This window comes from Vidua chalybeata, chromosome 3 (assembly GCF_026979565.1).
Source record: "Vidua chalybeata isolate OUT-0048 chromosome 3, bVidCha1 merged haplotype, whole genome shotgun sequence".
In the NCBI taxonomy this organism is placed as follows: domain Eukaryota; kingdom Metazoa; phylum Chordata; class Aves; order Passeriformes; family Viduidae; genus Vidua; species Vidua chalybeata.
The window spans coordinates 82,174,840-82,189,770 of record NC_071532.1 but is presented as its reverse complement, the minus strand read 5'-3'; the positions used below and the strand labels follow the sequence as shown (position 1 = coordinate 82,189,770).

The 14,931-nt window shown below is 34.7% G+C and overlaps 1 protein-coding gene across 1 annotated transcript in view; it reads left to right on the top strand.

Annotated features, from left to right (window-relative positions):
• The window catches only part of MYO6 (myosin VI), a 103,007-nt gene that overhangs the window by 61,069 nt on the left and 27,007 nt on the right, over window positions 1-14,931 (top strand). The window contains exons 13-20 of the mRNA XM_053938789.1: window positions 4,261-4,418; window positions 4,963-5,054; window positions 5,531-5,603; window positions 6,454-6,581; window positions 7,624-7,719; window positions 9,186-9,359; window positions 13,023-13,061; window positions 14,716-14,809. Coding sequence (XP_053794764.1) covers window positions 4,261-4,418; window positions 4,963-5,054; window positions 5,531-5,603; window positions 6,454-6,581; window positions 7,624-7,719; window positions 9,186-9,359; window positions 13,023-13,061; window positions 14,716-14,809 — 854 coding nt within the window. The remainder of the gene's footprint in view (window positions 1-4,260; window positions 4,419-4,962; window positions 5,055-5,530; window positions 5,604-6,453; window positions 6,582-7,623; window positions 7,720-9,185; window positions 9,360-13,022; window positions 13,062-14,715; window positions 14,810-14,931) is intronic.

Genomic DNA, 14,931 nt, shown 5'->3' with positions numbered 1-14,931 from the left:
AGAGGGTGATGTGTTACTCTGCATTAAAAAAAAAAAAAAGCTCAAGATCTAGACCTCTTAGTTGTGTATTCAGTAGTCCATTTCTGGAGAGTAAATTCTTCTCTGTCCAATGTAAATTCCTCCTCTCTCTCCCCCACCGGTTACTAGAAACTGGGGACTTTGAGTCATTGTCATCTTGCTGCCTAATCAGATGATATGGAGTGTTGCAAGTAATTTTTCCCCTTCATTACAAGCTTAATGTATAGGAAAATCTTGCAGGAAAAAGTTTCTCCAGTGGAAAATATTGACCAAATTTTTACAATTTGCTTTTTTCCAGACCATGTGTAAATTTTCAGCAAAATCTTTGATATATTCATCCAGGAGAAGCTTTATCAGTACCATGGATAACATTAGAGTAGAAAATTACTTATTATACGGTACAGATGGCACTCATAGTAATTCATGGCAATATAAGCACTGTAGGTTTTGAAAGTCAGTAACATTTTCACTTAATTCAATTTGGGATGCACAATAATTGCTGATCTTTCTCTGTTGACTTACTGCTTACCTGGTTATTCTCCATCTTTCATTTGCATTTTTTAATTCTTCTCAGCTTACTACCACCCACTTTCCTTTACTGAAATATATCTTATGGATTTTTACATTATGAATTTTTTGAAAATAATCTTGTATGCTAATCTTGTTACCAAGATTTTCTGCTTTCTTAATTCAGTATTATTAGAGCCCATTTTTTGACAATACCCTTAATTTCACATTCCTTTTAAGTGAAAGTGTTAAATAGAAGTGGAAGGGCTTTGAACAAATTATATCCATGTCAGATTCAGATGGCACCCCACTTTCAAGTGCTCTCAGTGAACTGCTGATTCAGCCTCTGAGAACAGATTCATTTTGGCTGTTGTACATGTGACACATACATAAGGCTTGTCTGTATATTTTCCATTTGAGGATGTTTGGTGGGACATATCAAGCTACCACCATTATGAGGCACACCGTGCCACTCCTCAAGTGACACTGTCAAGGAAGGTTTCTTAATTTTTGTTACAGCTTTGAGTTTACTTTGGATTAAAACTGTAAAGATTTTCTGATCGGTGAATTTATCATGATAAGCCTGTAGCACTATTAGCACTGTGCAGATTCAGATGTCTGCAAACACAAGGAGCTATGTTTTTATGCAAGCAGATCTTATTTTTCCCTTGTTTCATTTTGGGGGTATCAAAAATGAGTTCAGCAGACTCCTTACAACATCTCAGTGATTAATATATTAAGCCTCTTTTGCTGTCATTTTCTAAATTTGTGCATCTAAAAGTAAACATACTCTAATAAATACACCAATCTCATCTTCTCACATGGCTTACTGCATGTAAAAGTGGATTGGACTGTTTTAGATATTTGTTACATAGACACAATTTTTTCCATGGTAGTGTGGTTTAGAAACTACTTGACTGCTATCAGTATTAGAGTTTTGACAAGTACATTGTTTTTTTTGTTTTTGTTTTTTTTTTTTTTTCCAGCAACTCAAAGAGCTGGTCATTTCTCTCTCTTTCTTAGGGACCTTTTGTGTGCAAGTAGGTCATGTGAGCCCTAATAGGTCACAGTGAATAAATAGCTTGGCTGAAATCACTGTGCTCAGAGTATAACAAAGGCTTTGTTCTGCTGGGCACAGTGGAGCCAACAAGGAACAGTAGGAGGGTGATGCTAAATGCAACCTCTCTGAATTTTATTAAATAATCATGTGCAGTGAACTGCCTGGGGGACTTGACGGCTGCACTATGTCTATCTGTCCTTGTCTACCAAAACCCCATAATAATTACCTTTTCGGATGATGTTTTTGCCTTCCATGTGAAGTGTATTTACAGAGAGAAATAATGTGTTAGGATTCAAAATCTGGTGCTTCTCTTAGACTGTAAATGTGCTACTGTGCTTTTCTCTTGCTCAGTTTCTTCTTTTCCAAGAAGACTTTCACAGAGGACTCCATCATCATAAACTAAATTATTTTACAAGGTGAAAAAAATTAACTTGCATCATTCCAGGTCCTCCAGCTTATTTTGCAGTACATTTTCTACCAAAATGCATTTTTTTAGTGATGCTACTGAAGTGTCCATTGGAAAAACTTTTTTAAAAAATATTTTTCTACATTATTTTGAACTTTAGCTTTTTTCAAATTACAAATGTGCTGCTTATATTCTTTAATTATGTGGAGTATTTAACTAGGTAAGGTTACTTAATCCAGGCTACTTTATTTATGAACCAGTAACCATATTGGATGACAGTAATTGATGGATATCACTTCACCCGCTCTCTCCCTCAGTTGTTGTCAATCATGGGCAAATTATACATGTTCTTAATTAAAGTTAATTTGTTCTGGAATATATTTGGGAACTGCATGGAGTTGTCCACAGTCTAAATCTAAATCTACCCTCTCCGTGCTTTCCCCTAGGTCTCAAACTCTAGATTAATGGAAACCTTGCTAAAGAAATTGTCATGAAGACCAACAAGGGTTTTTCTTGCAGCCTTACCAAAGCGATTAGAATTTGGCAATTTTTTCCCCTATTCCATTCAAGTAGCTGATAAATTCAGGAGAGGGAAAGAAGGTGAAATGGAGGAAGGAGAATTTAGCTTTTCCTGTTCAGGCAAGAAACAAGAGAAGGAAAGAGATTCATTTGTCTTTGTGCAGACCAAAGAAAGGAAGAGCTGAGGGAAAGCAAGTTCATGAGAAGAAAGCTCCGTGTTCTGAACATCAGTTCTGTTATGGGGCTCTTGTGTATCTACTGTCTCAGGGCATTTTCAACATTGTTTAGTGGTTCTGAACTTTCAGTTGTGCAAAATGCATTGCAGGGTTACATTTTCTTTCCATATATGTGTTTGCTGCATACTATGAAATTTAACAACAAGGGTTTGTGCAGTCTTTAGAATTGTACTTAACAGTGGCAGAATTTGCTATTTTGAACACCAGGACCATTTTGTAAATACATGCTCTAGCAGTACAACTATTTGTCATGTTGTTTAAAAAAGTAAGTGAAAAACATAAATTATTTTAATGTATTATATAATAGGTCTGCAGCTGACAGGAATTAGTATTCTGATCTCTTAAACGTATAAGAACAGAATGCAAAGGTGCCTTCCTTCTATTTATAAGCTGAGATTTCTGTCAGTACTCATTACCTTAAGATAAGATAGATACTTAGTGGAAGACAAGATTGTGTGTTAAAGCTAATTACTATCAAATGTAATGTAGCTGCAAGTGTCCTTTGGAAATGGAGACTCTGGTTCCGTGCCTTACCAGTCACAGTAGAAAGTGATCTCCATCACTCTCATGATTCTGAATCAGAAGTATTATCCTTGAAGAATAAAATAGTAATTATTAGTTAGTTTAGTGCTTATGAACTCTGGGAAGTGAAGGAAATTATGCAATATGGGTAAGCTGTTGTTGTGGTTCAACTCCAGCTGGCAACTCAGCCCCTCATAGCCACTTGCTTACTCCCTGCCAGTGGGCTGGGGAAGGCTAAAAATGAGAAAACAAATGGGTTGAGATAAAGACAGTTTAACAGGTAAGCAAAAGCTACACGTGGAAATAAAGCAAAACCAGGAATTCATTCTCCACTTCCTCTTGGAAGGTCAGTGTTCAGTTCCCCAGGATAGCAGGCTTCATCAAGTGTAGTGGTTACTAAGGAAGACAAAATTTAAAACTCATAGAATCATTCCCCTTTCCCTCTTCTTCCTCCAGCTTTTATTGCTAGCATGATACCATATGATAGGGAATGTCCCTTTGGTTAGCTGGGGTCAGCTGTCCCAGCTGTGTCCCCTCTCAGCTTCTTGTTCACCCTCAGCCTCCTCACTGGTGTGATGGGGTGAGGAGCAGAAAAGACGTCAGAGCAAAAACTAAACTATAGGCTTTATTCTGACAAAACAAATAATAAATAAATAGTTGAAATATTTTTTAGATTGTGATGTAGATGGTGATGTATATATTTTAAATATCTTTCTCTGGAAATTGTCAATAGAATTTCTAATTATCTAATAAACAGTTATGAAAGCATCTGAATCTCATTTCTACTGGTAGTAGCAAAACATTATTCTTTTTTACAGGTAAGATAGTCTAACTTGGTAAGATTGTTTCCTGCCTTGGCTTAGAGATCAGGGTTTTTTTTTTTAGGTCCTAATTTATGGTATTGGAAAGTCTGTTTTTAAGTATAGAGTCTAATCTCAGCATTTCACAGTAAGGAATTCTGAAAAATAAGATCTGTATCTTGTTTTCTTTAGGGTACCCTTGAAAGTGGAACAAGCAAACAATGCTCGTGATGCCTTGGCTAAGACCGTGTATAGTCATCTGTTTGATCATGTAGTGAAAAGGGTAAACCAGTGTTTCCCATTTGAAACTTCTTCTTTCTTCATTGGAGTTCTAGATATAGCTGGTTTTGGTAAGTATACTTAAAATAATTTCTAGTCGTCCCTTTTTCCCACCAAAGATTCAATAACAAATTTTGTAATGAAGAGTGGGAGGGTTTTCTTTTTGGTGTTGATGGTTCTTGTAAAGCTTTTGCCGTCTTTGACTCACTGAAAGTCCGAAACAGGGCATGTTGTGTGATGTCTCTAGTCCTGCCAAAGTTGTCCAGGGGAATAGCCTTTGTTTTCAGGTCTTTAGAGTTTTGAAATCTACTGCCAGCCTGTTGTACCATAGATGCATGAGGAGGGTGTATTGGTACAATTTCACTGTCTGGTAGCATCTTGCTTTGGTTTGCTGCCATCTGTCTGTCATTTATCTTAGAAATATTACCTGCTGCAGTATTTTTAGATGCCGTGTGTACAGCTTGGAAATCTGTAAAAGATTTCATTTTGCTGAAAGAAACGGCTATGGATCTGAACACATCTTTAAATATTAGCACTGTGAAGCTTCTCTTATTTACTGTTTATTTTAAACTCTTGGAACAGTTTTATCATAAAAGTTTAACTTCTGTCTTTCAGAGTACTTTGAACACAACAGTTTTGAACAATTCTGTATAAACTACTGTAATGAAAAACTGCAGCAATTTTTTAATGAAAGAATTCTGAAAGAGGTATGATATATTTAATGTTATATTTGAGGATTTGGTTTCTTACTGTTATATTTGAGGATTTTTTTTTTTTTTTGCTGAAGAGATACTTTTAAGTAGCACTGCTTTTCATAAGATTACATGTTATGTTTGAATAAAAAAAAATCAGTTGACATACTGTTTCCATATTATGTGACATCTGGTTGTGTCAGAAAATAATTTGGATTTTTGAAAACCAGCAATGAGGTATTCAGAGACTGGAAAATCGCTAATACTTAATGAAAATATTGAATTGAACAGGCTTATCATTAAGGTGTTAAAGGTGGAATATATTATGCTGTGTAAGCAAATTCTCAAATGTGTGTTGATTCATGCTATATTTTTAAAAATTGCTTCATGTTTATTAGAAAAAATATTTTTTTTTCTTTATTTTTTTTTCAGTAAAAAAAAATGAAGAGTGGTGTTTTCTCTTTTCAATTACTTTTTTTTTGTAACTTTAGGAACAAGAACTTTACCAGAAAGAAGGCCTGGGGGTTAATGAAGTTCGTTATGTCGATAATCAGGACTGTATAGGTATGTACTTCTTGAATTCAAGCTTTTTGTTACTGTCATGAGGAAAAAACCTTCAAGCAGAAGAGGTGAAATATGCACAGCACTAGTAATTATATGGTTTTATATATAGCCTCATTCAATTCACAGTCTTAAGAGTTCATAGGCATTTCTGCAGTACAAGCATTCGCAGTTTCATCCTTTCCACAGGAAAAAGTTTGTAGTAAAAATTCCTCTTAAAAGAACAGTTTCAGAGAATGGAAAAAAGTTGCAAAACTGTGAGTTTGTGTCTAATAGTTTCAAGAGTATGAATTTCTGTGTCAGCTTTCAAGGGCTTTGGAAGATGTATGTGAGAAGTCAAGGCAATGCAGTTGTTAAATGTTGTGAAACCACCACTGTATGCTCAATTCTGGTCTGTCTTTCCTCAAACAAATTTCTACTTCTCACTGGATCATAATGTCAAATGGAAATATTAACCTTTTAGTTTTGACATGTGGTGAAACGTGGATGAAAAGCTAAAAATTCTCCCTCAGCAATTGAAGCTAGACCTAGGATCATACTGTAAGAAGACTTAAGCACTTTCTGGATGACTAATTTCAGCTTGAGACCAAGAGTTAAAATCAAACAATCGATTCCTGATCTTTTTCTCCCATGTTCCACAAGAGTTAGGACTTCTAGATTTGATGGATATCCTATACATACCTATTAAGATATATAGAATTGATATGCCATGATTTCTTGTATTTTGTTTAATGGCTTTCTAAAAATACTTTTGTAGAGAGTCAGATCAGCAGCATTTAGGTGTGTTATGTTCAGTGGTGGTACAAGTTGCTATATTCAATTTCCATAAATATATGATTTTTTTCATGAATAGATTTGATTGAAGCAAAATTAGTAGGTGTACTGGATATTTTAGATGAAGAAAATCGTCTTCCCCAACCAAGTGACCAGCATTTTACTTCAGTTGTGCATCAAAAACACAAGGACCATTTCAGGCTCTCGGTAGGTTTATTTTTGTTGTCTGTCTTGTTTTAATGAAACAATTCTTGGAACAGTTGATAGTAACACTTCAATTTAATGAAAATCTTTCGTAAGAAATCTCATACCACTCAGTCTGCACAGTCTGTACCTCTTTGTTAAGGACAAGTTTGGTTATTAGATTTGATGAAAGGTTCACTGAAGGCTTCAAGGAATTCTAATATCCTGCTGAAACTAAAGCCATATTCTTCACTTACATTTGAAGTTTTTTAACATGTCAAACATGAAAAGAAAGTAAAACCACATTTTCATTTAGATTGTTTCATATCAGATGAGTTATTTTGTTTTTCTTCTAAAAAATTTCTTGCTTTGACGAACATTTGACTCATGTCTAGCTAGCACTTCTGAGATAAATATAGGAATCATACTAGGAAATTTTTTTTGTTGCTTATTTTTTAACATACAGCACTGTCTGGAAGATTAAGGCAAATTGTTGGAATTTATATCCATGAATTGTGTTGAAATTTAAAAAAAAGCTGAAAAAATGCAAACAAAGTAAGACATAATTTATAATTAATTTACCAAAATTGTCATCCATTTACCTTGTGTTAAGTTTCCACTTAATCCTGCTTGCCTCAATTGCTGTGCAAGGAAACATTCTGATGGTATGTTTATGACCAGCTGGGTGCTTGCCTGTTAAGATATACCATCTAAAGCTGTATCTTGAGTTTCGGTCTAATCCTAACAAGGTTATTCACTAGCTGTCAAATTTATGATAAAGAAAGTTTGATTAAAGGCACAACCAAAATCAACTGGCTGGAATTAGCAATCCTGATAACCTGTATTTTGAATGCAATGTATTTAAAAGAGTGTGGAAGAGTTTGAAATTAGGTTTTTAGAACATCATGGTTTGGACAGGAGTGGCAATGATCAGCACAATTATACTTCCAGGAAATGTGATTTTTACCACTTAGTGCTCCTGGGAGATCATGGTGGTGCTCTAAGAATAAACTTTTTCTTAGTCTCCATTGCAACACTTCTTTGTAATTCAACTTCTTCATTCCAGATTCCTAGAAAGTCTAAATTGGCTGTTCACAGAAATATCAGAGATGATGAAGGCTTCATTATCCGACACTTTGCAGGAGCAGTATGCTACGAGACGGTAATTTTATCTATGGAACACTGTGTTTATTGTGTTTTGTAGAACATTTCTATTTTTTCAGTGCATATAGCTTAAATGACAAAATTTCTTGTGATCAGAAGAAAAGTTCAAACATTGATATGTCTTAACTTTGAAATTAATTTTTTGTATATTTGACAGAATTGACAGTTTATTTTAACTTTTCAAGTAACAGCCCATTTTAATGACATGTATTTTGTGTAAAATTTGGTTTCAAATCTATAGGTAATGGTGTCAGTATTATATTGATTCACAGCCTACTGCAAATTTTGCATCAGAAGGTGTTTACATCCTGGGGAGAAGAATAAACTATGTGATATAAAAGTATTGTTAGTGAAGAGTACCTTTTTGGAAGCACGATTATCCTTGTACACAGTCCCACACATACTTTGTGTTTTCCATTTCTATTGTCAATGGACTCATTTGTGTAAAAATGAAATTGCTACCCTAAAAATACATTCCAGATTCTTGTGCTGTTTTGACTATTACTTATTGTACAAAAGCATTGTAAGACCTGAAGCCAGTATCTAGACCATCAATTTTCAAAAATGAAAGTTTAAGATAAAATGAAGATCCATAGGGCTTTGTTGTGCTGTATAACTTCAGAAGGATGCTACTTGAGTTACTTACTTGGCTGCATACATATTCCTCTCTTGTGTCTTCATGGCCCAAGGAAACTTCGGAGGCCTGTGTTAGTCCTTTGATTCTTATCACCCTTTTGTGGGATGTCTGGAAATAGGCATTTTCTTCAAAGTAGTCTTGGCATCTTCTCTTCATTAATATCAAAGTCTCTATTAAGTTGCACCAAAAGCTATTGAGGATTTTGTAAGTGTGAAATTGGATCCTAATGTATTGATCACCAAGTTTCAATGTAATGTATTGTTCTTCTCAAAGTTAGTGATCCAGTTCAAATAAACCAGAGATATAAAGTTCATAGAAAGTGACCATATGTTTTATTATATCAAGTGTTCATAAACAGTCATAGTACTTCTAAAATAACCTGTTTTCATTTCATTTTCCAAACTCTGTAGATTTAAGTGTGCATGTTAATTCCCATTTCACAATAGATCTTAAATGATATTACAAGCAGTGAAGAATTAAGCTTCTCAGAACTCCCAGGTGATGATGATGTGCTGAGTGCTGGAAATGGAAGGAGGATAGTCATTGACAAAAAAACAACTGATCTCTTTAAAGGCACCAAACCTTTCTTTGGGTTTCATAATTCTAACAACATCCGTCAAATTTAGGAATGTCTTTTCTTTCTGGCATTAGGGTTTTGTGTATCCAGCTGAAAAGTTGTTTGAAATAATATATTAATATTTACCCCATGTATTCTTGCTAATTTTTGAATTAAGTATGTAGCTATGTTTCCTTTAGTTTTCTAATTAGACTGAAGTAACTTGGATAGTAAAACAAATGTGCTTTTATCTCTTGGGTTGTCTTTTCAGATGCAATTTGTGGAAAAAAACAATGATGCTTTGCACATGTCTCTTCAATCTCTTATATGTGAATCCAAGGACAAGTTTGTTCGACAGTTGTTTGAGACCAACACTAACAACAACAGGGATCCCAAACAAAAAGCTGGGAAACTCAGTTTCATCAGCGTGGGCAACAAATTCAAGGTAAAATCATATAGTAAAGAGTCCTATCTTCTTGTAATATATGCCAGTTTTATGTTAGTTGATTAAGTAGAATCTAAGATTGGGAGAGCTAGCAGTAACTTGAGATTCAGAAGAAAATTTGGTTAAATAGATGTTTTTCTTCTGTTGAATTATAAGAAACTGGTATATTTAAGCTACATGCCATGCATTTTTGTCAAAAGTATCTTTCATAATAGTCCTTACAGAGATTATACAGTGATTTTTAGGTCAGAATCTTTCAAAGCCTCATAGAAGCCTTTATTCAAAAGATCTTGAGATTTAAATTTGGATTATGTGGACTTTAAAATGTTCTAGATGTGACAAAATGTGTTCTTCCATCCTATTGTAATTATGCCTTCTAGAAGATGTATTGATTCCCTACTGTTGTCCAAACTCTCAAAATTCAGTACCTAACCTAACCATAGTTTTTTCTTTTCTGAAATATATACTTAGTCATGGCTTACACAGGAATGTGCTGAATGTTTCTTTTCTCAATACCTGAATCTGATGCTTCTCCTCATTTTCTCCTTTCTTCTGATGTTATAAAGCTGACCTTCAAACCTTGTCTTCTCCAAATGTTTTCTGCATCCTTTTCTCATTCAGCAATTTTATTTTAGCTGGAATATTCCAGCTCAGGATGGCTAGAAAGAGAACAGTAGGGGAATTAAGAGATGAAAAGCAGGCACATCGTGGGCTGCAGGTAAATTTTTCAGTCTCGTGGATTTACAGTTGGTAGAGAGCTGCAGCAATTTCAGCAAGAGCTCTTTTCAACACGTCTGGGCCAGATCCAATGAAGGATTTGTATGCCTTCAAGTCAGGTGCTGAAACAGTTTTGGTATGCTACCTTACCTAGGGCCATCAAAACCCACCTCATGTTCCTAGCTAGACTCCTTACACAGTCCCTGGGGAGCACAAGTACCTTACATAATCCAAAAAACTTGCACATAGAGTGAAACACTGCCAGTAGCAGAAGAGTGTTTCTGCATTTCTCCCCCATATCAAGGTTAAGTACTGGTTCAGGACTGCAAGATAAATTCCTTCTTGCATAATCATATTTTGTGGCTAGCATTTGGAACTGTTCTCTAAAGATGCAACGGCTGAAGAACAGGAAGGATATGGTAGCAGCACACTTGCTTTTTATAGCAATAGTATTCTGCTTCAGGTCTATACTGTATTCAGTGTTCTGTGGCTATTTTGTTTCCTGTAGTGAGCACCCAGATATTGGTCATTCTGACCGAGGGTGTTCTCATTACGCCCTTCTGGAGTTGTTTGGTTAGGTAACCAGAAATACAATTTTCATGGAGCAAGGAAGAGTAGGATACAGAGCCTGACTTGTAAGGTAGTGGTTTTGGCATTTAACTGGGAATTGAGCAGGCTGCTCTTGTGAGTTTTGCTCTGATGATTCTTTTTAACTCCTTCCTAATCTACAGTGGTTGTTGAATTAAAGTGTAGCAATTGGTTTAATATAAAATACATGATCATCAGGTAGTCTGAAAAGTTGCACAGAGAGAAGCCATGTCCTGAGCAAACCCTGCAGCCACAAGTCTGCTTTAAATGAAGCTAGGATCCACAATTTTTTAGAACTGTATTTTTAAAATGAAATCAATTGGGGGATCTTTTGAGGTAGTTTCCTCTTCCTTCCATCTGGATTTTCAATTTCTCTTGGATTTAGCACCCTACCTTCAGGTGATATGGTCTTGTGCATTATACCACTGCCCAAGGAGAGGTGAATTAAAGGGAGGCATTTTAAAGTGAAGCAGAAATTTTCTGGGGAACTTTTTTGGATTTCCTTTTGGAACTTTGGTATTCACCTCTCGACTTAGAACACAGCTAATGTCCTCCTTGGATCTGGCCCATCAATCTATAATTCTTTCAATGTTTTCAAGTTTCATGGCATTTTGAATGTATGTGTTACTTCCAGTAATTCATTTAGTGTTACCTTCCCAGACACAGCATGTGATGCTGATGAACACTAATAGCCTTGAAAATTTCACTTCAGATGACAAAATAAGGTCTTTTATATTACTACATATTTCATTTCTTTAAGAATAAGAATCCTTTGTGCATTAATTTGTAAGTCAGTCTTCTGAACTACTGAAATTGGAACTTCTTCTAATTATATAAATTATTAGATGATGTTGCAGGGATTTCTCTTTATGAAGTCCTTCACACATCCCTTCCTTATAACTAATTAAAATAAATTCTCATTAATCAGTTGAGAAAATAATGATTAATTTATCATTGGATCTCTTCAAGATTATTTGAGATGATTTTACCTTATGCTAATAATGAATTAAATTGTGACAATTCAAAGAGCAGTAGTTTTAGCAATATGTTTTATTCATATATGGTTGGAGAAATTCACCTGAGAATGTCTCTAGCTTATTTCTTGGCAAATCTCAGAGTATAAGGAAGGGGTATTTTTCCTCAAGCAGAAATGTATTTTGTTGATGGAAATTAGTCTGTCTATTGCAAACTTAAGTGTTTCTGACTTAGGAAAATATATTATGATCAAGTGGAGATATAAAGAGTATGTGTAAGTAAGAACTGAGCAAGAGGTTATTAGTGTTTGTCATGCTTCTTGTGGCACTCTTTATAACCACATCCATGTTAAGTTAAAAAAATCCCAAACCAGTTTTATCTACCAGAGGGACAACTGGCAGCTGTAGGTGATGCACACTATGCATACAAATAGTTTCTTGGATTTCAAGGGAATTGAAAGATCTGGCTAAAAAAAATTTAGTCAAAAGTCAGATCCTTTGAATTTTGCTTCTAGTACTGAAAATGAATATGTTAGGACATACTGAATTTTGTATTGCTGCAATCTATACACTTAAAGTTTGCTAATAAACTAGAAAGGCTGGCCCAGCAGTAATTTATGTGGCAAAACAGACACACCTCTAAAGTAAAAATATTGCTCTTTTTCTGATGTGGTTTTGGAATATTTTAAGTCCCTACCAATTACTTTCAATAGCAATTCTAAACTGTTTTTTCTGATAGCTTTAAGTCTCTGGTTATCCTGAAGACTTGACTCCAAATAATAGTAGTATTGCAGTCTTTTCTCAACACAGTATATTTAAATGCAACCTCAGCAAATGTAATTTTAAAATTGTAGTTTTTTGTCATCAATAGAGAATTAAAAAGTTGGAAGTTTGGAAATAAAAATAGATTATTGCAGTTAAATGTTGACATAACTTCAAAAACACAGAAGAAAAGCCTGAGAATATACTTCTTGTTAATTATTTAACATACAAATAATGCCTGTTATAGATTAAATTTGGGACTTCACAAATTTTCAGTGTGTTTTTTAAAAATGATTGCTGATTGGTCTATTTTTTATAAAATTTTATTACATAGTCATTATTTTTTATTTTCCCAAATGGACTTGCATGTTTTTTTTTATTATTATGTTATAATAAGTGACTAGTCCATGCAGTATTGTTGTACAATTAAATGCAAGCAATTTCCTCAGGTCTTTCATGCACACTTGCATGATGTTGTGTATTAAAATTGGTGAATGTTTGGTTTATCAGTTCTGTCTCACTAACAATGAACATGCATGCAGTAATGCTGTACCTCTATTTGGTGTGTATATTTCTGTACATGCCGTGGCAAGGCTCTTGAAATACCTGTTTTCTTTTACAGACTCAGTTAAATTTACTTCTTGAGAAGCTTCACAGTACTGTAAGTATATATACAGATGTAGGTTCACAGTTTTTTGACATAAGGCAAAATAGATTATCTCAATATTAGGGCTTAAAATAAATGTGATTAGTAATTGCTGTAGAGTTTGCAGCTACATGGCATTTTGAGACCATCTTCCTGTGCATGTAATGGTTGTTGATTTACTTGAAAAAGAAAAACCCACCACCTTCAAAAAAGTTGTAGAATGAAAGTTAAAAAATTTGAATAAGCAATGTGAAATCTCTCTGTGCTGCTCCTTTTTTGTCACTTTTAGTTCTTTCTGTGCATTGGTTATCATTGATGACTAGTTTGCAGAAAATTTAGAAATGTTTCTTAGAAGTAAGTTATCTAAGAAGTAGTTTATTATTATTTACTGTTTTTATATTCCATAAAGTCATTAATTTTTTTTTTCATTTTGCTTTTTTGATAGGCTGTAAATGCACATGTGGTCAAAGAAACTGAGTCCCCTAATGAATATTTGTTAATTTGGCTGACGTAATTAGATGGTTTGTGAAATTCTCCATGTACAACATGCCATTTTATTTTAGAACTTGGAGTTGCAGGAACACAGTGTTGTTTCTCTTGACCACATGTTCTAACCAATTATAGATATTAGGTTATACTATGTCAAAAAAAGAAAAACAGTGGAAAATCAAGGGAAACAAAGCAGTGATGTACTTGGAGTATAGCCAGCATATAAGATTTTACTGTAGTCATTCAGTTGGTCTGAAGGGTGATCTATTTCACCCAGAACATTCTGGAACTGAAATATAGTCCAGGGATAAAAGTGTGTGGCCAGGCTTGCTGTACTCTTGAGTTTAGCTAATCCATGATTGAGGAGATATTGTTAATGTAGAGTTCCCTTGGCAGGTGTTGTCTCATTCTCAGCTCAGAGGTGGAAAAAGAGAGAATATGCTACAAACTGGGATTAATATTACGTTTTCTGAGTCCCAGTTTTGTTTTAGTATATGCAGAGTTGTCATTAACAGTCACCTGTTACAGGAAAATCTGAATAACTGGATGGTGTTTAGCAAAATGTTATCCTTGATGAATGTGAAATGATCAGAGAGAGCAGTGGTCAAAACTGTAGCACACATGGTCATAACAGAGGAGCAGACTGGAACAAATCTGGGAAGGGAGACTGAAGCTGTGAGCCAAAGGAAGTTGTAAAAAGTAGAAGTTAAGGAAGGTCACATTCATCTGGCATGATTCTGATGGAGTCTGGCAGCATGTTTGCTGATGTGAGCTCTGGGGCATTTTAGTGTTGTGACTGTGGAAGATACTGAGGGTAGTAGGATATAGAGTCATAAATCATAGATTGTATACATGTTAAGGAGAATAGTTGAGTGAAAATTCAACAGAATTGAGGATCCAATTAATAGCTTGAACATTGAGATCAGTTACATCAAGACCAAGGTTACAGTGCAAAACTGATACATGAGAGAAAAAGAATGGGGCTTGGACTTGATTATCTTTAAAGCCCATTCCAACCCCTTTACATTCCATGATTCTATGATAATGTCAGCATTTCTCTTTTAGAATTCTATTCTTTTGTATCTTTTTTTCTCCCCACTCATAAGTCTTAAATCATTAACTGTTATTTTAGGACTTTTACAAATCTGTGTATTTTGCTAACTTCTTGCTTTGTTCATAGGGGTCAAGCTTTATTCGCTGTATCAAACCTAATCTGAAGATGACAAGTCACCACTTTGAAGGAGGACAGATCCTCTCTCAGCTTCAGTGTTCAGGTAATGTATGCCTCCGGTATTCTTCCCTCTGATTTTTACTTTGGTGATTATATATTACCCTAAGTTTGAAATATATGAGATGAAAACAGTAGTTCCTTGCTTGAACTGTTTTCTAGAAGGTA